At 42.7% G+C, this 25494-nt stretch overlaps 1 protein-coding gene across 5 annotated transcripts in view; it reads left to right on the top strand.

Moving 5' to 3' along the window:
- NFKB1 (nuclear factor kappa B subunit 1) overlaps nt 1–25494 on the top strand; it is a 95879-nt gene that overhangs the window by 47461 nt on the left and 22924 nt on the right. For all 5 annotated transcript variants that reach the window (XM_027833492.3, XM_037896972.2, XM_007054382.4 and 2 more), the window contains exons 6-13: nt 5696–5844; nt 7766–7929; nt 8835–8993; nt 12292–12396; nt 14497–14588; nt 15184–15322; nt 17808–17936; nt 19814–19903. In XM_027833492.3, coding sequence (XP_027689293.2) covers nt 5696–5844; nt 7766–7929; nt 8835–8993; nt 12292–12396; nt 14497–14588; nt 15184–15322; nt 17808–17936; nt 19814–19903 — 1027 coding nt within the window. The remainder of the gene's footprint in view (nt 1–5695; nt 5845–7765; nt 7930–8834; nt 8994–12291; nt 12397–14496; nt 14589–15183; nt 15323–17807; nt 17937–19813; nt 19904–25494) is intronic.

Below are 25494 nucleotides of genomic sequence, written 5' to 3' on the forward strand. Positions count from 1 at the left end.
GCGGGTCTCGCTGCAGTTGATCCTGGACTACCTTCTGCATCTCAAGCTGCAAGGCCTGTCCCTTTTCATCTATCAAGGTCCACTTGGCTGCTATTTCGGCCTTCCGGCCACTGCTCGAGGGCAGGTCAGTTTTCGCCCAGGACATAACTGCCATGTTCCTCCAGGGCCTTGAGTGCCTCTACCTGCACATCAGGGACCCCGTTCCACCTTGGGACCTGAATCTTGTGGTGTCACAGCTCACAGGACCCCCTTTGAGCCTTTGGCTTCCTGCTCTCTCCTTCTCTTGTCCTGGAAGGTCACGTTCCTAGTTGCAATAACATCCGCCCGCTGGGTCTCCAAGATGAGGGCGCTTACCCTAAACGGTCTTATGGAACCACCCTAAACGGTCTTCTGAAAAGACCGGGTCCAGCTGCGGCCACACCCGGCTTTCCTGCCCAAGGTGGTCTCGCAGTTTCATACGGGCCAGGACATTTACTTGCCTGTCTTTTTTCCAAAGCCACATAAGGAGGAGGAGGAGGAGCATCTGCAGCATTCCCTAGATGTCAGGAGAGCACTAGCCTTTTACATTGAAAGGACCAAACCATTCTGCAAGTCAATGCAATTGTCATCACAGTGGCCAACAGGATGAAAAGTCATCCAGTGTCCGCTCAGAGAATTTCTTCTTGGATCACTGCCTATATTCACTGCTGCTTTGATTAGGCAAAGATGCCACCTCCAGCAATTGTCACCGCCCACTCAACCAGCACGCAAGCCTCTTTGGCAGCTTTTCAAGCCCAAGTGCCTATCCATCTGTAGGACATCTGTAGGGCGGCCACCTGGTCAGCCATCCATACGTTCATGGCCCATTACGCATTTACCCAACAGACCCAGGGATGATGCAGAGCAGTATTGCAAGCCGCTAAACTGTGGACTTTGAGCCCACTTCCAAAGACACTGCTTGTGAGTCTCCTAGAATGGAATCGACATGAGCAAGCACTCGAAGAAGAAAAAATGGTTACCTACCTTTTTGTAACTGTTGTTCTTTGAGATGTGTCGCTCATGTCCATTCTATTACCTGCCCTCCTACCTGTTGTGGGTTGCCGGCCAGAAGGAACTGAGAGGGCATAGGATCAGCAGCGCCTAATATACCGGCGCTTGAGCGCAGCATTCAAGAGGGCGCTACAGCCGACCCTATGGGTACTGCTAAGGCAAAAATCTCCAACAACTGTGCATGTGGGCATGCACATTCCCAATGGAATGAACATGAGCAACATATCTCGAAGAACAACAGTTACGAAAATGTAGGTAACTTTTTTTTTTTTAAGCTGAGCACCTAACTCTGTAATTTGGCACCCAAATAAATTGCCTGATTTTCAGAGGAGCTGAAGACCTGCAGCTCCCACTGACTTCAATCAAATTAGGAAGTCATTTATATTTAGATGTAGAAGTATGTACGCAGTTGTCTAAATTTTAGGCACCCAAATTTTAGGGACACTGTCAACTGAAAATATCACACTGTGGCCTAAAAATGTTTTACTTCTAAGTAACAGCTAAGGCTGTGCAAATCCTGCAAACACCTACACAAGTGAGTAACTTTACACCCAGAAATAATGGAATTACTCACGTGTGTAAAGTTACTCACATTTTGAAGTTTTTTCAGCGCTTCGGCCAAATGTTGCTATAACTGAAAGAGATTTGAAAGAAGGGGCGGCTTCCCAATTTTTAGTTTATTGACTTCATGCATTTCACAGCACTTTGTATAGTTAGTTTTGCTGTTTGGTCTCTCTAATCAGTAAGTCAGTTTCACTTGCTTGTATGAGGTACAGAAAAACATCTTTAAAATAGGAAAATGTGATTTGTAAACCATAAAAACTGCTGAGCAGACTCATGGAGCTGTGAAGCAGTTGAAACTACTTTCAACTTACGTTTTGAAATTCACTAGCTCTCAAGATGTCCCTTTAATCTCTAAAACAAATCTGTCTCTTAAACAGAAACATCAGATAAATGTGACTGTGCAGCATTTTTAACTTTATCAGATTAGGTAAACTGAACACTGCTTCCCTATGGTGGATGCACAGCAAATTCTGCAACTATACTCTTCCTGGGACTCCTTATTTTCTTTTTCTTGTCTTTGATAGTAATTGGCTCCTTAGAAACCAAATATTTAGTAATTTCCTTGTTAAACAATAGGCTTGGGTTTTTTTAACTGTACATTTAGTGACATTTAGATATTCTTGTAACAGCTGAACACATCCTTCTTGCCACATTTTATTTTATCTTTCTTGTTATGTTGGCACAAATCACTGTAGTATCTGAATGTCTCTAGATGTTCAGCACTGATACATTTTGTATAACTTTCTAGAAATAATGTACTGGACAGTAATTAATGTCTGTGGCTGTTTTTGGAGTTCTTAGTGGAAGAAATTTGACGAATACATATGCAACTGATCTATTACCAGATATAACTTAGAATTAATTGTGAAGGACTGTGAATGGTGTCCACAATTCAAGAAGGATGTTGAAAAATTGGAGAGAGTTCAGAGTAGAACCGTGGGAGTGGTTAAAGGCTCAGAAACCATGCCTTAAAATGAGAAACTCCAGGAGCTCAAGCTGTGTATTTTATGAAAGAGAAGATAATGGAGTGATCTGTTTATTTTATCAAAGAGAAGATTATAGGGTGACTTGCATCGAACTCTGTAAATAGCTACATAGGGAACAAAACTTTTGACAATGGGCTCTTCAATCTAGCAGACAAAGGTATAACATGATCCAGTTGGTGGAAGTTGAAGGTAGACAAATTCAGACTTGAAATAAGGCACACATTTTTACCATTGAGCGTAAATAACCACGGGAATAACTTACTCCGATGTTTGTGGTGGATTCTCCATCATTCGCAATTTTTAAATCAGGAGTGGATGTGTTTCTAAAATGTATGTTCTAGTTCAAACAGGAATTAATTTGGGGAAGTCTATGGCCTGTCTTATGCCAGAGGTCAGACCAGATGATCACATTGCTCCCTTCTGGCTTAATGATCTAACAATCTATATGCAAAGTTACGTTTTAGAGAACTTTGGCTTCTCTCCCGATGCAGATTACAAAGACTGTGTTGAGCTGAGTAAACCATTTGAAGATTACAATCTTGGTACCACGTAGTTAAATGTTCTGCTTTCAGATGTTTTGGAAAGTCCTTAAAACCCAGCAGGGCTAGATACAGTTTCCCTGTGGTTTGAACAGCTGATACAGAACTGTCTTGAGCTATTTTGACACAAATACGGAACATGCACGTTGTTTATTATTTATCATTTATATAGCAATATAGATACACAATGCACCTTATAACAGTGAAAATGCATATGTCAAAAAGAGGAAATGATGTGTCCTAGAGAGTTATTAATCATTATCATCATCATCATCATACTTGGGACATAAGTAGCAATTTTCATTCTCAGATCATTTTGTAAATGTTAATTAATCATCATACCTCTTTGAGGTTGACAAGTAGGTATTATCACACCCATTTAACAAATGAGGAAGATGAGGCAGTGTGACTTGGCCAAGGCTGTAGGTTGATTCACTATCAGAGCTGGGGTTAGTTCATGTGAGCTAGACATATGTTTAGACCACATCACGCTCTCAAACTAGAGGCATTTTTATTGTACGGTACAGGTAAAACAAGTAGCAGACAAGTGGGTTATGAGAGGATTTTCACAGACACATGCTTCCTGGAAACTGGTTAGCTTTAAGTAGTGAGTAGGAGGGAGTCGTGTGGGAGGGCACTTGGCAAATGTTGAGACTGTTCCAAGTGTAATGGACTAAAGAAGAGCTAAAGGAAACAAAAAAAGTAAGCAACACATGTTAGAGTGGTGAAATAATGGTGAGTTCTGATTATCAGTCTTATCAATACAAGAAGCTGAAGTAATTTAGTCATCACTCTTACTGTACAGTAGAACCGACATTTACAAACTCGTTGAGGATTGAGGAATTCATAAAATCAAAAAATTCATAAAATTGAAAATACCAGTGAGTAACATGCATCACTTTCTTCTTGTCTTTCTAACCACTGCAAAGTGATTTCCAGTGCGTTTCAGGCCTGAGAATGTGATGGGATGTCAAGTTGTTCTTCATCAACCTCACTTTCGTTATATGATTGTTATTTTTTCCTTCAGGAAGAATGGTTTGTAGAACTGGTTGTTTGTCTGACTGGTTTTGTAAAATTGAGGTTCTACTGCATTTGTGTATGCTTATCCTTCGATAGCCTGGTTGATTAAATATACAAGTTTCTGTAATGCTAATGACTTCACCTGAGGCTAAATGTGAGAAAAGACTTCTTGATAAACTGGTTAGTTAATTAAGTGAAACTGTGGGAAGGGCGTTTAAGAAACAATGGGTATGGGTTTAAAGATTTTACACTAAGTATAATTTAAAATATGTAGATAACTGATAATCAGCTGGTGAACTCATCTTGTGAGAGAAGCTAGTCAGAGATGTGAATGATGTCATGGATAAAATAAAGCCCTTATAAAATTGCTATTTGAGCAGTGCTTTTTAATTTGTACAATTTCTGTGGCATCACTTATTTTTATAACCATAATTTTTAACATTGTGTCAGAAAAAAAGATGTTGTGAGAAGGTAGGAGACAGAGTTCTGCACAATTCTGCACGAGTGGTCCTGCACACTCAGTTTACCATTATCCCAATCCCGCAGAAACTTATGCATGTGCTTATCTTTTTATCTCATGTGTAGTTCATTGGAACTATGCATGTGAGTAAAAAAAAAACAAACCATGTGCATTCGTATTTTCAGAACCGGGCCTTGTGTGTGAAGTGGAAGATGGTCCGGTTGTTAGGGTGCTATCCTGAAACCCAGATTCAGTTCCCTGCTCTGTCACAGATTTCCTCTGTGATCGTAGGGGAGTCTCTCTGCCCCTCAGTTCCCCATCTGTAAAATGGGGACAGTACTTCCTTGTCTGACAGGGGTGTTGGAAGGATAAATGTGTTGATTGTGAGTACTAAGATACTGTGGTAATGGAGGCTATTGTAAGTGCCTAAGATCGATGCAGTTTTTTGAGCCAATGTAGAATACTTTCTTATGAATATTGAATGAATTCCATGCCAAATGTCTGTCTGTAAAACCTCTGCCAAAGGGGATTATTAGAATGAGAACACAGCATTGTAAAGAAAATGCAGTCATCTGTATAATATTTCAATCTTAACTTTTTGAGAGCACTTTTACATTCAGCAAAACAATGCACTTTCTTAATGCTAAACACATACCATTTCGCTGAACTTCTTAACATGCTTTAATGTCTACTGAGAATGCAATCTACTGAATGAATTTAACCTACTTAGCGCAAAAGGCCAAAGTGAAATATTTACTTTATTTATTTTCTGAAAAATGGGTATAAGTGCCTCTCTTGAACTGTTTTTCTCATTATTTTTGTTTTCACTCCTGCTATTTGTACGTTGAGTTTAATTTATTTTTGTTGCATTTAATTTGAAAAAAAATAAAACAGTTAGTAAATGGATTGATAAAACTCTCCTCTTTGGTGATACGGTACAATCATTTTATCTTGTTTGTATTTTACGAAGGAAGGAATGAAAACATACGTGTTGTATGCAAATTTGTTTGTGCTCAGATATCAAAGTGACAGAAAATACCTACTTAGATTAATGATGATGTTCTGTTTTTTAAAATATTTGTTATGCTTGTTTACAGATCTTCAATTATGTTGGGCCTGCAAAAGTAATTGTCCAGTTAGTTACTAATGGAAAAAGCGTACACCTGCATGCCCACAGCTTGGTGGGTAAATATTGTGAGGAAGGAGTATGCACAGTTAATGCAGGACCGAAGGATATGGTAGTAGGGTGAGTACACTGATACATTTGGCAAAGCTAGTGGGCAGAGAATCGAGTATAAAAACTGTAACTGGTGAGACAAAAATTGTAAAGGTAAACCATTAAATGGAGCATTAGTCCTTCACTTTCTGCTATGTACTTTGCTCATACCTTAAAATGGAAAAATAAATGTGGTCTCAGTTTATCCCTAGTTAGAAGACACTGACATGTAGGAGATAGAGGGTATATTTTGGAATTATAAGAATCTGGAAAAGTTAAAGAGATATAAGCAAATAATTTTTAATATGATTTTGGAGATCTGCAAACAGGCACCTACCAGGTGCAATCCAGATCTGTATTAAAAGTTTATTAAAGAATGTATTTAGAACTGGTCAGAAAATGGGTATGGCAGAATTGTAAAATTTTTCTTGACCTCTTGTTACAGTTTTCATTAGTTTTCCAGTTTCATTTAAATTTGCCAATCATCTCTTATAGTAATCCATCAGAGCAGAAAAAGAATTAAGAAAATAGAAGTTAGTAAAATGGAAATTAAAACAAGACAAGTATAAACATAAGAACATTAAATAACTAAAACTGTTTAATCAATAAAGATCATACTAAAATAACAGTCTGGTCTTGGTTTAAAAGAGAGTAAATGTTAATATCGCTATACGATACTCAGGCTAATGTCTGATTTCAGGTGTGTATCAGGTGTCAAGGAGGCGCTTAGTTGTGAGTTTTACTCCCATGATCTCCTGAATGTCTTTCTTAGTGAAGATGATGAAGTCTAAAAAGTAGAGAGGGAGTGAGACTTCTTTTAAATGCTGTAACTTTTTGATGTTAAAGAGCAGTGTGCTAACTTGGCTTGTTGTGGGCGTTTAAATAGTTTTATCTGAAATAATCCTTTAACATATTTCCTATTAAACTTCTGTGTAGTTTCTCATATGATATTTAGAAACAGCCTTTCTGTCCTCAACTGACCCATATGAAAATTGGAATATCGACTTCATTCCATGCTCGTTCCAGAACTAATTGATCATTTTTAAATGTTCCAACAGCTCTTTTGAAACATAGGTCTTATATTTTGGACATTTTCACTCAACTTGATATCTGGGAAAAAAAACCAGGGGTCCTTGTGGCACCTTAGAGACTAGCAAATTTATTTGGGCATAAGCTTTCGTGGGATTCATTTATACCTGCTTACTGTATTTTCCACTCCATGCATCTGATGAAGTGGGTTATATCCCGCGAAAGCTTATGCCCAAATAAATTTGTTAGTCTCTAAGGTGCCACAAGGACTCCTCATTTTTACTGATACAGACTAACATGGTTATCCCTCTGAAACTTGGTATCTGCAGTGTCTCACTGAATGCCTAATAAAAACCATACTAGTAAATTTCTTATCCTTTGGAAATCGTTGCACTGTTTTTAGCTTGCTCCCATAATCCTCTAGGACTCTGATTTAGCTTCTCTGAATAGGATTTTTGCACAGTAGTTAAAAAATATAGAAGACCACTAGGGGTCTTTAAAATCTAACTCTTCTCCCTACAGAATTCATGAGTTTGAACATCTCTAGTTATGACATTACCAAGATAGAGCACACATAGATAATGAGAGCCAAATTTTCAAATATTGTTTCCTCGGTTCTATCCACAACATGAACACATGCACAAAATCAGTAACTGCTCATGCAAATGGTTACTTGTGTGTCAGGTTACCTGTTTTTTGCACCCACAGGACCACTGGCACACGGTGATTTAGGTTTTGCATATGCAGTGGGTGCCCACACATTTTGTAAGTACTGCTCGATCATCCACATTTGAAAATTTAGTCTTTCCATTGACTTCGGTGGACTTTGGATCAACCCCAAGTGATTATGGTTACAAAGAGAGACTATGGGCAACTTCTGCATAAGGGACTAAGAAAATATTTCTCCAATCATATTGTGTAGGTTTCCAAACCTAGGGATACTTCATGTCACAAAGAAGAAAGTGTTTGAAACTCTGGAAGCACGAATGACAGATGCCTGTAAAAAAGGATACAATCCTGGGCTCCTAGTGCATCCTGAACTCAACTATATACAAGCAGAAGGTGGTGGAGAGAGACAACTAACAGGTGGGTGGGATGTTATTCATTTGATTATCATGGATCTTGAGAACATGTGTTGTTGATAATAGATTTTGCTCCAAGAAACACAGATTCTCAGCCAGGATGATGTCTCAGTAGGCTCCATAGGTAGTCTGCCCCCAGCTGTGCATTTTGAGAGGTCCTTTGCTTTTGGGATCTCCATTTCATCAGGCATGCAGAACCAAACAACCCTCTCTCCTAGATTTCTACAACATTTACTCCTGTGCACGAGTTCCACCAACAGTGCCGCCATCTTCAACCCCTGTTCAGTAGGCTGGGAAACTGAGTCACTTTGTGTTACCGTGGAGAGCTGTTGGACCCTTTAAGTGGTTGTAGGCAGAATAGAGATCCCTCTGGGGCAAGATCATCCCTCCAGCCCCTGCTTGACACAGGTACCTGCAAAACCTGGGGCCGGCATTGCTCCCAGAGAATTAATGAAGGACTGAAGGGCCAATCCAGCTCTGACTACGGCACAGCCAGAAGTTAGAGAATACTTACTTATTTTACTGCTGGTTAGTGCCAGCTTCTACAGGTGAACTTTGCTTAAATAGCTGCTGTGTCTTATCATTGTCCTTCTTTATTGTATTTCCACCCATTGTAAACTCCGCAGGGCCAGGACTGTGCCTGTTTTTGTATGTTTGCGAGGTGCCTGGCACAATTTTGGGTGCAATATAAATAATAATTTGCAGGCAACAAATTGCATGTCACTCCATTTATTACAAGTGCAGAATGCAGTGAATTACCCCTTTACTATTTTCCAAATAAAAATAAGAATTGAAGCTCATGGTTTAAAAAAAAAAAAAAAAAAAAGCAGCTTTTATCAGTGCTTTTTGGAGGTAGAATTATTTTTCCCCTTATTGTGCCAATTTATCTCTGCTATTGATTGGTTCTAGAGCGGGAAAGAGAAATCATCCGTCAGGCAGCCCTTCAGCAGACTAAAGAGATGGACCTCAGTGTGGTGCGACTCATGTTCACAGCCTTCCTCCCCGACAGCACTGGCAGCTTCACAAGAAGACTTGATCCTGTCGTATCAGATGCAATATATGACAGCAGTAAGTACATTTGGCTTTCATGTCCTTTTTAACAGGCATGGTCTTACTTTCTCTTTCTAGGAACGTAGGCCATAGGAATCGCCAGACTGGATCAGACCCAAGGTCTAGTTAGTACCTATCCTGTCTCTGACAGTAGCCAGTGCCACATGCTTGAGGGAGGTGTAAGAACCCCACATTAGGCTGATGTGGGATAATCTGCCCCTCACATTGGGTGTCATCCAGGTCTCTAGTAGTAAGAGAGTGGCCTAAGCCCTGAAGCATGAGGTTTAACATCCTGTAATGGGGTTCTTGGTGGGCTGAGGGGCCTAACGGTTAGCATCCACTCAGTTGTAGGGCAGTGGTAGGAGAGCCCAGGCTCACCCATTCCACTAGGCTCCAACCCAGAGCCCTAGGTAGATCAGCAGTGTTTGGCCTCTGGGAGGAGCCCTCTGAGCAACCTTTTTTGGGTTGCTTCCTACCACCCCTTCCTTCCCTCAGCTTCTGCCCCCAGATAAGGAGAAAAGAACAAGGAAAAAGGAAACTAAATTGCCAGCCCCAGCTGGGCTCTGCATACAGTCCTTTTTTTTCAAGGAGGCTTCTGCAGCCCCTTTTGGCAGGCGTCTTCAGGATAGGTTTCCACTCCTCCCTATCCTCCCCCTTCTGAGCTGGGTTGCTCCCTTTTCAACCCTGTCTCCAGTTGGAGCACGCTCTGCAGGGTTGGAGGGGCAGGGCTACCTGGACCCAGTATAGTCCTTTAACCCCTTCAGCTCCAGTGAGAGGTTTGTATACCCCATCACATATGTCTTCCAAAATAATTTTACTATTATGACAACCTTTGTTATTCTTGTTGTTCATATAAATGTCCAGTTCCTTTCTGAATCTTGATAAGTTCTTGACCTCAACAACTTCCTGTGGCAAAGAGTTCCACAATCTAATGGGTATCCCTAGCTTCTGTTTGCCAGAAGCTGGGAATGGGTGACAGGGGATGGATCACTTGATGATTACCTGTTCTGTTCATTCCCTCTGAAGCACCTGACACAGGCCACTGTTGGAAGACAGGACCCTGGGTTAGATGGACCTTTGGTCTGACCCGGTATGGCTGTTCTTATGTTCTAGTTGTACATTCTGGGAAAAAAGTATTTCCTTGCAGCCCTTTTGAATTTGCCATTTTATAATTTAATTGAATCTCCCCTTGTCCTTGTGTTATGAGATGGGAAGAACAGAAGTTCCTGATCTACCATCTCTAGACCATTCATTATTTTATATACACTTTTATCGTGTCCACTCTGTTCATCTCCTTTCTGAGGGAAACAATCCCAATCTTTTCAATCTCTCTCCATATGAGAGCTTTTCCCATTCCATTGCCCTTCTCTGAACCCCCTCTAATTCTGCAATTCTCCTACCTGCTACTTATGACTACCAATTTAGCAATATTCATGCAATAATAATCCAGAAAAAGTATATGCTATTTTTTGCATTATATTACTTGCATTTTCTGGAAGAGTAAAAGCCCCAGACTCTTCATCTGGAGGGTGATGTGAACTACCAAGTGGTGTCTTTGAGAAATGTTGTTGGTTTACTTTAGTATCTGTTATAATTCCAATATGCTTTCATTACGGTAACACATATCTGCATAGTGATACAATAAGCAGAGGGGGGAAGTTACAATACAGACTGAGGTATAGTGTATGCCAAGCCACATTGAAAGGAAGTTGAATGTTGCTTTATGCTTTTTGTTGTTGTTTTTAAGTCTGAGCATCAAAGTCTATCTTCCATTTGTGGGGAAGGTGGAGGAAATAGATGCACCTATCTCTCTCACTGTCTAGGTTTTCATGCCGCTGCCAGTGACCAGAGTATCTGAGACCACCAATTGAATTCATTTATTTCAAAAGAAACAGGGACTTTTTTTTTCTTTTAATATGTTTTTAAGTGAATCTGGTGCACCGCAGTACGGGTGCAGCATGTGGCAGTGCAGCCATGCTGTCCTGCCGTTGTGTCTCACACCTCACCTGAAGCTGCTATTTGGAATGGTGTGAGGACAGTTCTGTGTCCAGGGCCCTTTTAATTCTTGACATATCTACTGAGACTGCAAATAATCGCCAGTTTTGATGGTGGCGATGTGGACCCCAGTCCACTGTGAACTGGACAGGGACTAACAAACTCTTTTTAGGTAGGCCACAGAGCAGTAAAGAAACAGGAGATGTAAAAGTATATAGTGATGTACACACAAACACACACCATATCAAGCAGTTAATGGTGCCACACTAACCGATTTCAAGAGCGCAAGAGAGAAAATGTGATGCAGTTCTCACATGGCTTTTTTTTTTTAACCTAATTAGTAACAATGGAGGGTCTTGAGTCCTGATTCCCCACTGCACTACTTGACTGTATAGTGCTCATACAGGACTAACACAGTAGTGAACAAAGAACAGGAGGACTTGTGGCACCTTAGAGACTAGCACATTTATTTGAGCATAAGCTTTTGTGAGCTACAGCTCACTTCATTGGATGCATCCCTTATTTGTAGTCCATAGTCAGGCAAAATTTCTACAGAAGTCAATGGGAGTTTTGCCTGCATAAGAAGTACAAAATCAGGCCCTTACGTTGAAAAATTATTGGTTCATCCTTCACTTTCACAAGACAAGGAATCCAGTCAGTACCATGTGATTCTTGTTTGAGGTTTGCCTTTTATCCCATTTCTGTGCTTTCTTGTTCACTAGGCGTGGCAGAATTTTATATTTTTTTCTAATTTTGATGGTTTTTCTCCATTTCTGTTTTTAAGATTTTATTTTCTGTTTTTAACTATGTTTAGGGTTACAGCTGGGATGGCAGGGTTGGGGTTAGAGTCAGGGCAGTGCTGACAGTGGGGTTGCAGGGGGCTCTCTGTGCGGCTGACGGGCCAAAGACACCAGAGTGCAAGGCGGGGGAGGAGGCTCTGGTCGTCCTGGCCCTGTGAAGCAGAGAACCCCCTGGCCAGGGAGGCCGAGCCCTTGGCCACAGGGCGCTGCTGAACGTGTTGCTGCCTGGGGACAGCTCCCACATTCCTGGCTGGTGTGCAAATCGGGCCGTGACAATAGAGCTGAACAGGGCTCCCTGCACAGCTGCAGGGCCAGTGGCACCCAGTCCCTGCAGGCATGCCAACCGTTACCCATTGATACGTTTTTCCTCGATTTCAGTGCATCAGCCCAAAGTAACGTTTACTGACCATTATGGATTAAAACCAAACCCTGACAAACCAATTTTTAGCCTACAGCTGTCAGCAGAGTCAGTACTGCTGTCAGCGGAATAACGTCTTGTTTCAACTCTTCCCTTTTGACAGAAGCCCCCAATGCATCCAATTTAAAGATTGTAAGAATGGACAGAACAGCAGGGTGTGTGACAGGAGGAGAGGAGATTTACCTTCTTTGTGACAAGGTTCAGAAAGGTAAGAGCCCCAAACTGTCTGGTGTTCTGAATCGGCCCCTTTGATTGGGATTATAAAGTAGCTTTGCTGTGTTTCTCATGGTGGCCTAGCAGTCAAAGGTCCTGTGCCAACACCACTCCCATTAACTTTGGCAGAATTTGTGAGTTCTCAGCATTTCTGAAAATCAGGCCAGCAGTGATTAGGGCAGCGATTAGTGATCTTACACAGCTCACCCACAAGTAATTTGTAGGGGGAACAGCCTGGAGAGTTGGGGGAAAGAAATTCACATACCCTTTTCCCTCTCCCCCAACCAGCAGACTGATCAGGACGCCACCCCAGCCCCTCTGAAGTTTCTGTTCTAGCCCCCCAGGCTGTCAGGGTTTGTGAACACTGGATATGTGCAATTGTGGACCCATGACCACACCCCTATGGTGCCTCCAACCCCTTGTATAATGTGTAGTGGGAGCTGCAGGTGCTCAGTACTGCCAGTAATCAGGCCATATTTATGTAGATGTCAAAGGGAATGAACCTGTAAATAGTTACTACCAGGTGTCAGGCTTGTGCAGTGTGAGGCATCCTGTGGACTCACAGTTGTAAACATTATTCCTGGAATGCAGTGTTTGCGGGATCAGGCTCTAAGTATGGATTTGGATGCTTAATTTAAGATGCTCAAATTTGAACATATTGGCCTTTGTTTATAATATTCTGGTTTCCTATTCATAGATGGAAGTAAACAGAAAAGAAAAAGGGGGCTTGGAGTGTTTCAATCTGTAGATTAAAACAAGGACCTACAGATATACTTTATCGCTACAACAGCATGTACGGTTCTCTACCTGACTGTAGAGTAGAGTTGTTAAATGATTCAGGCATTTTCTGTTATTCCACGCTGCAGCAGAGAAGGGTGTGGGAGAAGACAGCATACTATGTAGTTCTGTAGGGAAGAGATAAACTGGTTGAGTTTGGGGAAATGTTTTTTTCTCCTTAACACTGTAAATCCACAGCCTTTCCAGGGGATTAAGTAAAATGTAATTTTTTTAAAAAAAAAGTCTGAATAAATGGAAACTCCGAAGTGGGGTTTCCCCTTAGTCTGAGCGGGGTTTCCCCTGACACCGTCACTCTCTCAAACCTCTGTGCTCTCGGAAACTTGAATGCACACGGCAGCAGAGTTGGAAGGAGTGTTTCTAAATCTGAGTGCTGCCAGATTGGGGATCAGGAGGAAGCAGCCCACCTACCCCAAGGCCCCTTCCCGTTGATTAGGAAGATAAAGAGTTCCTTGCCATTAGCCAAAGGCAGAAAATGGGCGTTTCATATCTCCCCTCCCCAGGATGCCGAGGAAAGAGTCCTCAGGGTGGCCTGTTTTCCCCACCTCTCCAAAGAGGTCTATGCAGAGGGCCCCCAGCCTGACAGAAACGTCTCTACCCCTCGCACTGCTTTGTGAAGGGGAGAGGAAATGCGTTGCTGGAGAGCACTTAGCTCAGGACTGCTGCTGAAAGTAGCTGCTGCCACTCTAAGCAGTAGCTGAGAAGTGGCTTTTTGCCAGCAGTAAATAGAACTTGAACCTGAACAATTCAAGTTTCATTCAGTTTTCAGAATTCAGACTGGTGGGCTGGGGGTCCTATATTTCACACCATAAGTTATCCCATCTCTACAGTTATTCTGTATCGAGCTACTGCACTAATCCTGTTTAACCATAGAACAGGAAGAAGAAGTGAACCTGATTCTCCACTCACACCAGTTTAAAACATGAGTAACTCCACTGAAATCACAAGAATTACATCAGCGTAAAACTGGTGGAAATAATGTTCATATAAATCTTCCTAAATGTATCATACTTGAGAGGGGTAAAGTTCTTGATGTTTAATGTATTCTTCTAAATGTGACACATTACCACAGAAAACAAATACTGGGTGAAATTCAGCATCAGAGAGAATTATTTTCCTTTACCAAAAATCATTTATTGTTGTTTATAGTATACAGTATGAATCAGTGCTAGGAAAAGTATAATCTCCCAAAATCCAGTGTTAGAACTGCCATCCACCATATTATTTTTTATTCGAAATTGATTTAACCAAAAGCTTTAAAAAAACCCTAGAGGAATTAACACTCTCACACTGTTTGCAGATGATATTCAAATTCGTTTTTATGAAGAGGATGAAAATGGTGGTGTATGGGAAGGCTTTGGAGATTTTTCTCCTACAGATGTACATAGGCAGGTAAGTGACCAAATAACTGTCATTTGCTAACAGCTTTCAATTCTTTAGCTAGTAGGGCCCCATTTGAACCAATGGCTTAGTCGTGAAAGGCTCTAAATCCCAATACTAATTTTCACAGTCACCATCTTCCTTCTGTTACTTCAGAAGAATAAATATGGCCCGGATTTAATTTAATCTGTAAATCATAGTGCCGATGAAAGTTAGAAACACACTAAAAGGAAATTTGAAAACTATGGTGCGAAAGTAATGGTAAGGGAGAGATGTAAGGCACGTCTGTGGAAAAATAATACGGGGTAAAATGTCTCCAGAGTTCCTACAGGAATACTAAGGACACCATGAAAAAAAGATAAAGCAAGAGAGAAAAATACAATACCTACATGTATTAGATAAAAGGCAGTTAAACTGTAATTAGCTCCAAACTAGAAGTGAAAAATAAAACGGGAACGTATAGTTGTGGTAGCCTTCACGCAAGTGAGATTTTCCTCTCAGCTGTAACTAACTAAAATGCCCCCAAATACAAAAAGTTAGATGTAAAGCACTATCTTATTTCAGAAAACTCTATTCCTGACAACCTGCCGGTCAATGTTTTTCACAGTTTGCTATTGTATTCAAAACCCCGAAGTACAGAGATGTCAATATCACAAAACCAGCATCTGTGTTTGTCCAACTACGGCGGAAATCTGATCTGGAAACAAGTGAGCCAAAGCCATTTCTGTACTACCCTGAAATCAAAGGTAATTCATTGAACCTGTTCCATGCATTACAAAGGGAAATATCCTGTTTGTGAAACAGCAGAGTCCTCACCTATTTCCTAATGTTGGGTAATGTCCTTGTTCTATGGTTTTTTACCTCTAGAAAATACTATACTTGACTGCTCATATTGGGCAGAACTAATGGAAAAACTGGTCGGGGCAGAACTAGTCAGGGCAGAATGTGTTTACTTCGATATTTTATGTTGGACTGTTGTGCAGGAAACACACAGGTCCCTACAAGGGATTAGTGTCAACTGGTATCTTATACACATAGAATGTATATATGCAGTAGGTGGCACTTTTTTCCCAAGTCACTTCGGAAACAATACTCGAGGTTATTGTACTGCCCGTGCTGCCTTTCAGATGAAACATAAAACCAGGGTCCTGACTAGAGCTGGTGAGAAAATAGAAAATATATTTTGTATTTCTCTTTCATTGACCAGCTCTAGTCCTAAGCACTTGTGTTCATTAAATAACCCCCTGACACCCTTTGCAAGAGGAAGGGTGTTGTGATTGGTGTGGTTTTTTTCCATGACAATATTGTAAATCTTTTAGGTGAAGTGTAACAGTTGGAATCAGACCTGGTGACTATGTTGTTCAGTGTCAGGAAGCTTACCCAGTGGATGAATACTTTTTAAATCACTATGCTGTGAATTAATCTGACTGAATTATAAGGTTGTTCTTCGTGTTCGTGTTAGCATTAATAATAAATAGTAATAAAAATATTTGTATGATGGCCGAGCTCAGGGGTCCCGATCAGGGATCAGGGCCCTGTTCTGCTCGGCACCATACTACGCAGATGTAATAAAAGGCAGTAGCTTATGATCTTAAGCCCTGATCCAGTAGCATATGCATGTGTGCTTAACTTTAAGCGCAGGAGTAGTCTTGTTGAAGTCAATGACTACTCGTGTGCTTTAAAGCATATACATAAGCATTTGCAGGATTGAGGATTTAGCTTGTGACAAGAGAAAACAGGTGGACAAAACAAAGACATGTGCGGGGATAGTGAGTTATTTATATTTTGGTATAATAAGCAGCAGAAAGTGATGTTTGCTGAGAAATTTCCATGTTTGCAGGTGGATATTTGAATTTAGGTGAACTCTATTTTTTAATATCCAGGAACTCGTTGCCCAAATTGTATAGAAACATTTCACACTGCTCCAGATATAGCCCACCAATTTTGAGGCTGACTTTTTTGTGGTTTTTAGAGGGGTGAAAATAATTGAATGATGATTTCTGTAAATGCCTTTTCATAAACTCTATCCAACATATTATGAAGGCTGGCATTCTAGCAACTGTATGGTATTCTAGCAACTGTACTGTGCTATTTCCCTGTTGAATAGTGCTCACATGAGCTCAGAAATGTGTGTCTTTTTTTGTTTCCTGGGCCAGATTCATTAGCTGCTTTTTAGGGTTTTCTCTCTTCTTGGGTGTGAGTATATTTGATGCAGGTACACTTATCTATGTACTGTATATGTCTGTAACTGCATTCATATTCCAATCCAATTCATTATATTGGTTCATATGTTAAGCGCTTGGGTTTGATGCATTGATTGATACTGTTCTGCATGCAGTTTCCTTACCACGTTTGGCATATGCCTGTCAGGAATTATTACATTGTTTGTTGGGGGATATTTTGTTCTTTCCTCAACAGTGTTGCTGGGCTTCCTCTTTGTTAGAATTTTTGTGTCACTTTTTGATAGCTCCTCTTTTCATGACTGTTTCATTTTCTGTATGTTTAACTTTAGAGTGCTGTTTTTTTCCACAGAGTCTTCGGGATTTTTTTGATGGAGCTAGGGACTCTGTTCTACCTTTATTTGTTGTACTTTGTATAAGGCTAGTTCTCCTTCTACTGACCTGCATGAGTTTTTTATGTCTTGCTTTAGACTCATTTTTCTTTATGGCCTTTCTGGTACAAAAGTATGCTTCATTTCAGTTGGGCACTGATTCATCGTTTTTGAGCACCTCCATCCCCTCTTTCTAAAGTGTATTTGCTTGGGAGAGAAAATTGCCCTTTTGTTCCCAATGGGTAAAATTTTCAAAAGCATATAAGTGACTTAGGCTCCTAAGTCCCATTTTCAAAAGTGATTTAGGCACTTAGGCGTGTCTGCCATGTCCTGTCCTAGTCATCTTTATTTGGGTATTGTGGCACCAGATACAGTATTAGAGAAGCCATATGGACTTATGTGCGTGATTGTGTCTTTGGTTCAGTGGTCTGTCTGAGAATGTCGCTCTGATTGTTACTTACTGGAAGGGTTCAGCAATTTTTGCTGTACAAAAATAGTTTGTTGTTTGGAGCTGAAAAAGTTTACCCTACTTACAGCACTTCTGATTTCCCCTTAAACTATTGTTTTTCAGTAATCCAGTCAGTACCAATGCTCTTTTCTGTCCCCAGCTGGTGATAGAAGTGACTCATCCTCTCCTTTTGCTGTTTCTCTTTCATTCTCTCCCTCACCCCAAAACACAGATAAAGAAGAAGTTCAGAGGAAGCGACAGAAGCTTATGCCTAATTTTTCTGATGGTTATGGTGGAGGCAGTGGTGCTGGAGGTGGAGGGAGTGGAATGTATGGAGGCGGAGGAAGTGGTGCTGGCTCAGGTAAAGAGAAAAGATCATTGATCTGAAGCATAAGATTTAAACTGTAACATGTGTGGTTTGTCCCTCTAGGCCATGGAGAAAGGACATGTGTTCTTTATTATTGAAACTGACATGGCGAATCTCTGTATTTCTATAGGTATAGAAGACCTGAATCTCATTTCACTTACTCTGATATGGAACCAGTGTAACTCCATTGACTTCAGTGAAGTTACTCCTCATTCTTACTGGTGTGAAATGAGAATCAAAGCTGTAATATTTTCAGTAAATCTTCTTCTTTCCTGTGGGACACCACATAACCCCCTCATTATTTTTCTTCCTTGAGGTTGTGTGTCACAGATAGCTTCCTTCTGGCCAAGGAAGACTGGGCAGAAATCCTTCACAACCCATCATTGTCAATGCCAATTAGTTAATGGCAGTCACTGTTGAGAAATTCGAGGTGTTAGGTGCTCAGTGAAATGTCTCTGCACTGCTGCCATTTCTGCTCCAGTTCCAGCTGGCCCACAGAGCAAGGGACCAGAATCTGATTCTATATCTACTGTATGGCATTGCGGAGCAGTATGATATGTTATCATATGATGATCATTTTTGTTTCTTGCAGGAAGGTGGTATACTGTAGAGTAGCTAGGCATCATTTGAACAGTGACATCCTGGAAGTCATTATCAGCATAGCTTTTCTACTAGAGAAAGGGAGAGAGCAGCTGTTCTCCAACTGTGGAACATGTACCACTGGGGGTAGAAGAGTTAGTCTAAACCAGTGGTTTTCAAACTTTTTTTCTGGGGACCCAGTCAAAGAAAATTGTTGATGCCCGCCACCCAACAGAGCTGGGGAGGAGGGGTTTAGGGTGTGGGAGGGGCTCAGGGCTGGGGCAGAGGGTTGGGGGGGGGATGAGAGCTGGGGGGTGGGGCCAGTAATGAGGGGTTCACGGTGTGGGAGGGGGGTCTGGACTGAGGCAGAGGGTTGGGGTGCAGGAAGGGGTCAGGGCTCTAAGCTGGGGGTACAGGCTCTGGGGTGGGGCGGGGGATGAGGGGTTTGAGGTGCAGGAATGGGTTCCAGGTTGCTCAGGGCTGGGGCAGGGGATTGGGGCATGGGGTTGGGGCACGGACTTACCTCCGGCAGCATCCAGTCAGCGGTGCAGCCAGGGTGCAGAGGCAGGTTTCCCGCTTGTCCTGGCACCGCGGACCGCGCTGCGCCCTGGAAGCACCCAGCAGCAGGTCCGGCTCCTAAGCGGAGGCGCGCAAGCAAGTGCAAGTGCGGAGCTGGTGCTCCGGGCAGGAGCAGTGCGCAAGCCCCGTGGCCCCCCTGCCTAGAAGCTGGACCTGCTGCTGGCCGCTTCCGGGGCGCAGCATTGTGTCGGAACAGGTAGGCACTATCCTGTCTTATCTGGGCAGCACTGCCAACGGGACTTCTAACGTCCCGGTCGGTGGTGCTGACCAGAGCGACCCAGTGCCTGACATGCCACGGCAACCCAGTACTGGGTCGCGACCTGAAGTTTGAAAAACGCTGGTCTAAAGAACGGTATCAGAATAAAAATCCATTATAACTACACTAATTACAATTATTCAGGCAGCATGCCAAGACCTTTTTTGAGCAGTAGAAGTGGTATGCTACCTCTTAAATTTTGAGAACTGCAGAGATAGAGGATGCTGCTAGCCAGACGTCTAGACTTTCCTTTGATTGACATAAAGATGGGAGGTGGGGCTTTCATCCGGAACATGTTATTTTAGTAGGGCGGAAAATCCATAGGACAAAATACTAAAGGAGCTGCATGTGAAATAGTGCTTTTGTCTGAGCATGTGATTTTCATTGTATTGCTTGTTTTTGTTCTGGAGAATAATTCCAGTGATTCTTTTTCCTTTTACATTGCTGTTGTTTTTAGGGTACGGTTACCCTTCCTATGGGTATTCTGCTTATGGAGGCATGCCTTTCCACCCAGGCCCCACGAAGTCTAGTGCTGGAATGAAACATGGTAAGAAACAAAATAGCGTGGTTGCAACAGTAATCTTTAGTTTACCATCTTTGCTTCACTAATCAGCAATTACTGTTAATGACTACCAGAGTTTTGGTCTAAACTGGACTCAAACAGGATTAAAATAGGTGTGTAAACACTCACATGTGTTTACAGTGATCACTAAACATCAGCATTAGCCAACAGAACCCCTCACTGCTGTCCCAAATACCACAGTTTCCCTCTATGGTTAGAATAGAAAATAATTAGATGGCTAATGCTGACATCTTAATGGTGAACTATATATGCGATTGACTGGATTTAATGTTTATAAGCAGCAAAAACTATTTTCCCCCAAGGACTTAAAAATTGACCAATGGACTGTGGCTTTTGTCATTATAGCCCACTGGAGGCCACTTTTTTAACCTGCAGAATATTCATTTTCCCTGAAAATGAAAAATTCCAGTCTTCAGAAAAACTGTATTATGTGATATCACATGACGTACATATTACATGAGTACAAATGCACAGCAAGACATATTTGTACATTGGGTAAGCACAATCAGTGGGGTAGACGGTGTTAAAGTGACAGAACCACAGAGACAGGGCTGGCCCACAACATTTTGGCACCTGAGGCGGGGAGCTTAAGTGACGCCCCCATTCCCCCTCGCTTGGGCCAAAACTTTGAAAGGTCTCAGTTCTGCCTTCTTCCTGTTCTATTCCTCTCATGGTACTGCTCTGCTACCTACCCCAATAAAGGAGAACTAACAGCTTAAAATGCCTTGCTCAAAAATTTTAAGTAACACTTACATTTGCTGTTCAGGCGTTTGAAAGTTAACTTTTCTTTTCTTCACTGGCATTTTTATCTGTTTGAATAATCAAAGTGGTCCTTTCCGTACCTTCTCGGTTGCAAAGATTTGAACTGCTTCCTGAAGGTCCACACTCTGGGCTAGCTCATGCTCTTTTAAGATGGTTGCAAGGCCAACCAGCCTCTCCTGTGTCATTGTGGAGCGTAGATGTGTTTTTATTAACTTCAGCTTGGAGAAGCTGAGTTCTCCACTGGCAACTGTTACAGGAAGTGTTGGAAGTATGCGCAGAGCAACAAAAGCATTTGGAAAGAAGATGGTCATCTTATTTGTGCACATATATTCCGGAACAGCCTTTAGAGTTGATCTTGCTGAAATGTATTTTGAAAGGGCTTTCATTCATCACCTAAATCACTCGCATCAATATCACGCATGTCATCGGGTGTCAACACTGTCTCTAGTGCCCTGCATTGCTGGTGTAGGTCTTCATACAACATCCCAAATATACTGCTGTGTTCCTTGAGCTGCATGAAACATTCTTCAACTGACTGTACTGCACAATCTAGCACCTGGTTAAAGAATTCAACTTTGAATTGTTGTTTGGGGTCTCTTATGGGATTATCCCGTGCCTTGTAACCAAAATGTCTTCTTCTTTGGTGACTCTTGTATTGTTGAATGGGTGGGAAAATAGCTTCAGTGTGAAGTTCCTCTGTCAACTTCTGTGCATTTTTCAGAACGTTTTGAAATCCCTCATCTGACCGGTAAGACTGTAGGTATGACTTTGCTTTTTCCAGTTGTTCCATTGCTCCAGATATATCAAGGTCAACACCCTGGAGTCTCTTGCTTACAACATTTACAGTAACTCCTCACGTAACATTGTAGTTATGTTCCTGAAAAATGTGACTTTAAGTGAAACGATGTTAAGCAAATCCAGTTTCCCCATAAGAATGAATGTAAATGGGGGGTTTAGGTTCCAGGGAATTTTTTTTTTTTGCCATACAGTACAGTACTATAGTTGGGAGGTGCCCCTGCCTTACCCTACACAGGCACAGCCCACTGGCACTGGAGACAATGAGGCAGGCAAGGATGCTGAAGGTGCTGTAGGCTAGGAAAAGCACATTGCACAGCAGCAGCGGCAGCTTCCCCTACTCTGCAAGCACCAGGGGCGGGGGGCTCAACTGTCAGCCCGCCCACTCCACCCCTTCCCCCAAGCCCCCACCCTTAACCCACCTCTTCTTTCCCCCCCTCCTCCCCCTTTACTCTGCACGCAGCGTCCTTGCTCCTCCCCCCTTCCTCCCCTGCCTCCTGCCCACAGCAATCAGCTGGCTTGCGGCGTTCTGGAGGGAGGAGCAAGGACACGGCACGCACGCTCCCCCTCCCTTCCCTGCCTCCTAAACACTGCAAGCCAGCTGATGGCAGAAAGGAGGGGAGGAAGGGGGGAGGAGCGCTGCGTCCTCGCTCCTTCCTCTTGCCCTCGGCAATCAGCTGACTTGTGACGTTCAGGGAGCAGGAGGGTGTGGGGAGGAGCGAGGACTCAGCGGACAGCCTCCCCCCTCCCTCCCCTGCCTCCTGCCTGCGGCAATCAGTTGGTTTGCGGCATTCGGGAGGCAGGAGAGGGAGGAGGAGCCTGCGTGCCGAGTCCTCGCTCCTCCCCGCTCCCTCCAGAATGCCTCAAGCCAGCTGATTGACACGGGCAGGAGGCGGGGGGAGGAGAGGGAAGACGCTGATCCACGGGGTCTGCCAGCGGGCGGGAGGCACTGTTGGGGAGGTGGGGTGAAGGGGAGCTGATAGGGGGCTGCCAGCTGTGGACAAAGCAGGCAGCCAAACGACATTATAGCGAAGCATTGCACAATTTTTAATGGAGCATGTTCTGTAATTGAGCAGGGACGTAAGATTGAAACAGCATTAAGCGAGAGGACGTTAACTGGGGAGTTACTGTATTTCAAACAGTATGTCATGCCACAACACTAAGCCACCCAGAAATTTGAAGTTATGTATGTTTCTGGTGATTCCATTTCCCTCTGCCACTATTCTCCCACGAACAGTTCTTGTCATAGCATTAGCCTCCATAATGGCAACTATGGCATCATCTGTCTTCCCAATTTGGTGTTTGATAGGCTTTATCGCCTCCACTCGACTTTCCCATCTTGTGGCACTCCGTGGTTTCAGTGTCAGAGAGGATATTCCCAGATGTTGCTTCAAAATTTGCCGTTGATGAGTTGATGCAGAGAAAAATACATAGATGCTTTGAATTACATTAAAAAATTCAGCAGCTTCACTAGAAGCTGGTGCTGCATCACTGACCACCAAGTTCAATGAATGAGAACTGCATGGGACAAAAAAAACTCGAGGGTTTAACTCTCGGATCTGTGTCTGCACTCCTCTGTTCTTTCCTATCATGTTGGCACCATTATCATAGCCCTGACCTCTCATGTCAGCTATCGCAATTCCCATATCTTCCAGCTTTTTAAGAAGCACATTTGTCATACCAGCTCCTGTAGTATCATCAATGTCAATATATTCTAGAAAATGCTCTCTGACAGTCACCATTGCAGAGACATTTTCACTAGGTTCTGTTGTTGTTACAAAACGCACCATTAAAGTCATTTGTTCTGTATGGCTGATGTCAGGCGTGCAGTCCAGAGTAACAGAGTAATATCTTGCTGACTTCAGATCTGCTACAATCTTCTGTTTGACTTTTGTTGCCAGGAACTGTATGATCTTATTTTGAATGGTTTTTCCAAAGTAGTGGTGTGTGTACATTTCTTGGGTGGTGACTCTTCTTAGATGCTCCTGGAGTACAGCATCAAACTCAGCCATCAGCTCCACAATTTTAAGGAAGTTTCCATTGTTTGGCACCTACAGCTGATCTGAAGTGCCACGCAGTGCTAGGTTTTGGGTAGCAAGCATTCTCACAATGGCAAAGAGCCTTTTCAGAACATTTTGCCAGTAAAGAGACTCTGATGCAATCTTCTCTTGATGCTGATCATCTATGCTGGCCTTTAACCTTAGTCTCATCTCAAGCTCTTTCCACCTATGGAATGCTGTCTGGTGATTTGCTGCCTTCTCATGGCATGCCAGATTTCTAGCCAGATTTTTCCAGTCCTTTGTTCCTGTAGAGCCCAATGTGGCTGGAACGTTAGACTGGAAGAGTCTGCAACAAAAACAGTATGCAGCATTCTGGGTTTTTGAGTACATAAGCCATGGCCTCTCCACTCTGTCACCAATAGGGATTTCATGCCAGTAATATATTGGACGGAAACTTCTCTTTTCATTGTCTTTGGGGAACATGAAGTTTTTCACTTGCTGTGGCCCATGCAGTACAAGGAAGTCCCTCAGGCTACTGCTCAAGTGGGTCCACAGTCCTGGATCATCTAGACTTAAGGAACTAAACTTACCAGCAGCTGTTTCTTGCACCTCCACCACACTCTTCTCTGATCAACATTTTTCTTCAGGAATGGTTACATCCATTTGAGATGGAGCTATGGATGCTGCAGTAGCTGCCAGGTCACCTGCACTCTGACTAACTGGAAGATCAGGCATCTCCTCACCACTCACATCCTCACTGGGGCCAGAAGACTCACCGTGAACATTTGTGTCTGTGTATCTCAGGAGAGCTCCTTCCTGCTTAGATAGAAAAGCTTCCTTTGCTTGCTTTCTTTTTCTGAATGCTGCCCCAGAGGGGCATTTTCTTCTTTCACTCATGACTGCTGTTTTGTGCCAGCTATGGTGGCTCTCAACACTCAATTGAAGGGGACAAATAAGCAGGCTGGTAGCAGGTCCTGAGTGAGGGAAGATATCAGCGTCTTAAGGGTCTAACTGGCTCCTACTACTTCAGGTGACTGCCTGTTCTCCTCAGTTGGGTTCAGGGAAGCAGCAGGAAACAGGAAGCTCCCGGAGAAGCTGGTGTTAATCAGTCCAGACTCCTGGGGGTGCTAGAGAGGTACATAAGAGCTCCTCCTCCTCTCTCTCCCTGCAGCTGCTGCTGCTTTCTGTTATTCCCTCTCACCTTTTCTCCTGCCTGCCTGTTATGTCTCTTGTGCCCTCCTTCCTCCAGCACAGCACTCCACCATCTCTGTGCATCTAGAGCAGAGAGACTACATATGCACCAGCAGCAGACACAATTTTCTACACTCTGGGTCCTAGTGGCGCCCCCCACAGTCTGGCACCTGAGGCGGCCGCCTCAGTTTGCTTCATGGTAAAGTCAGCCCTGTCCAGAGAAAGCACTGAGAAGCATCCTGTTTCTGTGAAGCAAAATGCCTCTTAGAGGTGCCTTATTGCTCTGCGGAGAGAGTGATCTGCAATAGCTCTTGAAAAGATACTGCATGGTCCTTGCTATTCCCCTTCCCTTTCCAGTGAGTTGCTCCCAGCTGGCCCTTCCTCTCCCTATTGTCTGGCTGGGTTAAGGGAGAGCCACAGTCTGGCCCAATGTGATAAACATGCATGGCCACCTGAAAAATTAAGTTAACAGTAAGGACACACTCATTCTTTGTGCCCAAAACCAGGGGAAATCACTTCAAACCCAAAAGCCCCAGAGCTTTGGTGAAAAAGACAGGTGGGGCCATTTATTTCCAACATCTGCTGGATAAATTGTACGGTCTGTTACACCAATATCAGTCTGGAATAATCCTGTTGGCTTTGGTGGAGATACTGCAGATTTGTAACATTGCAATTGAGATCAGAATTCATCCCTACATTTATTGTTAGACAATTGGTTTGTTTAATTTCATACTTTAATATGGGTGTCAGTAAAGTGAAAATCTTAAATAACTTGAGAACAAGTTACATTTCTCTCTGGGTAATGAA

This window comes from Chelonia mydas, chromosome 4 (assembly GCF_015237465.2).
Source record: "Chelonia mydas isolate rCheMyd1 chromosome 4, rCheMyd1.pri.v2, whole genome shotgun sequence".
NCBI classification, from domain to species: Eukaryota; Metazoa; Chordata; order Testudines; family Cheloniidae; genus Chelonia; species Chelonia mydas.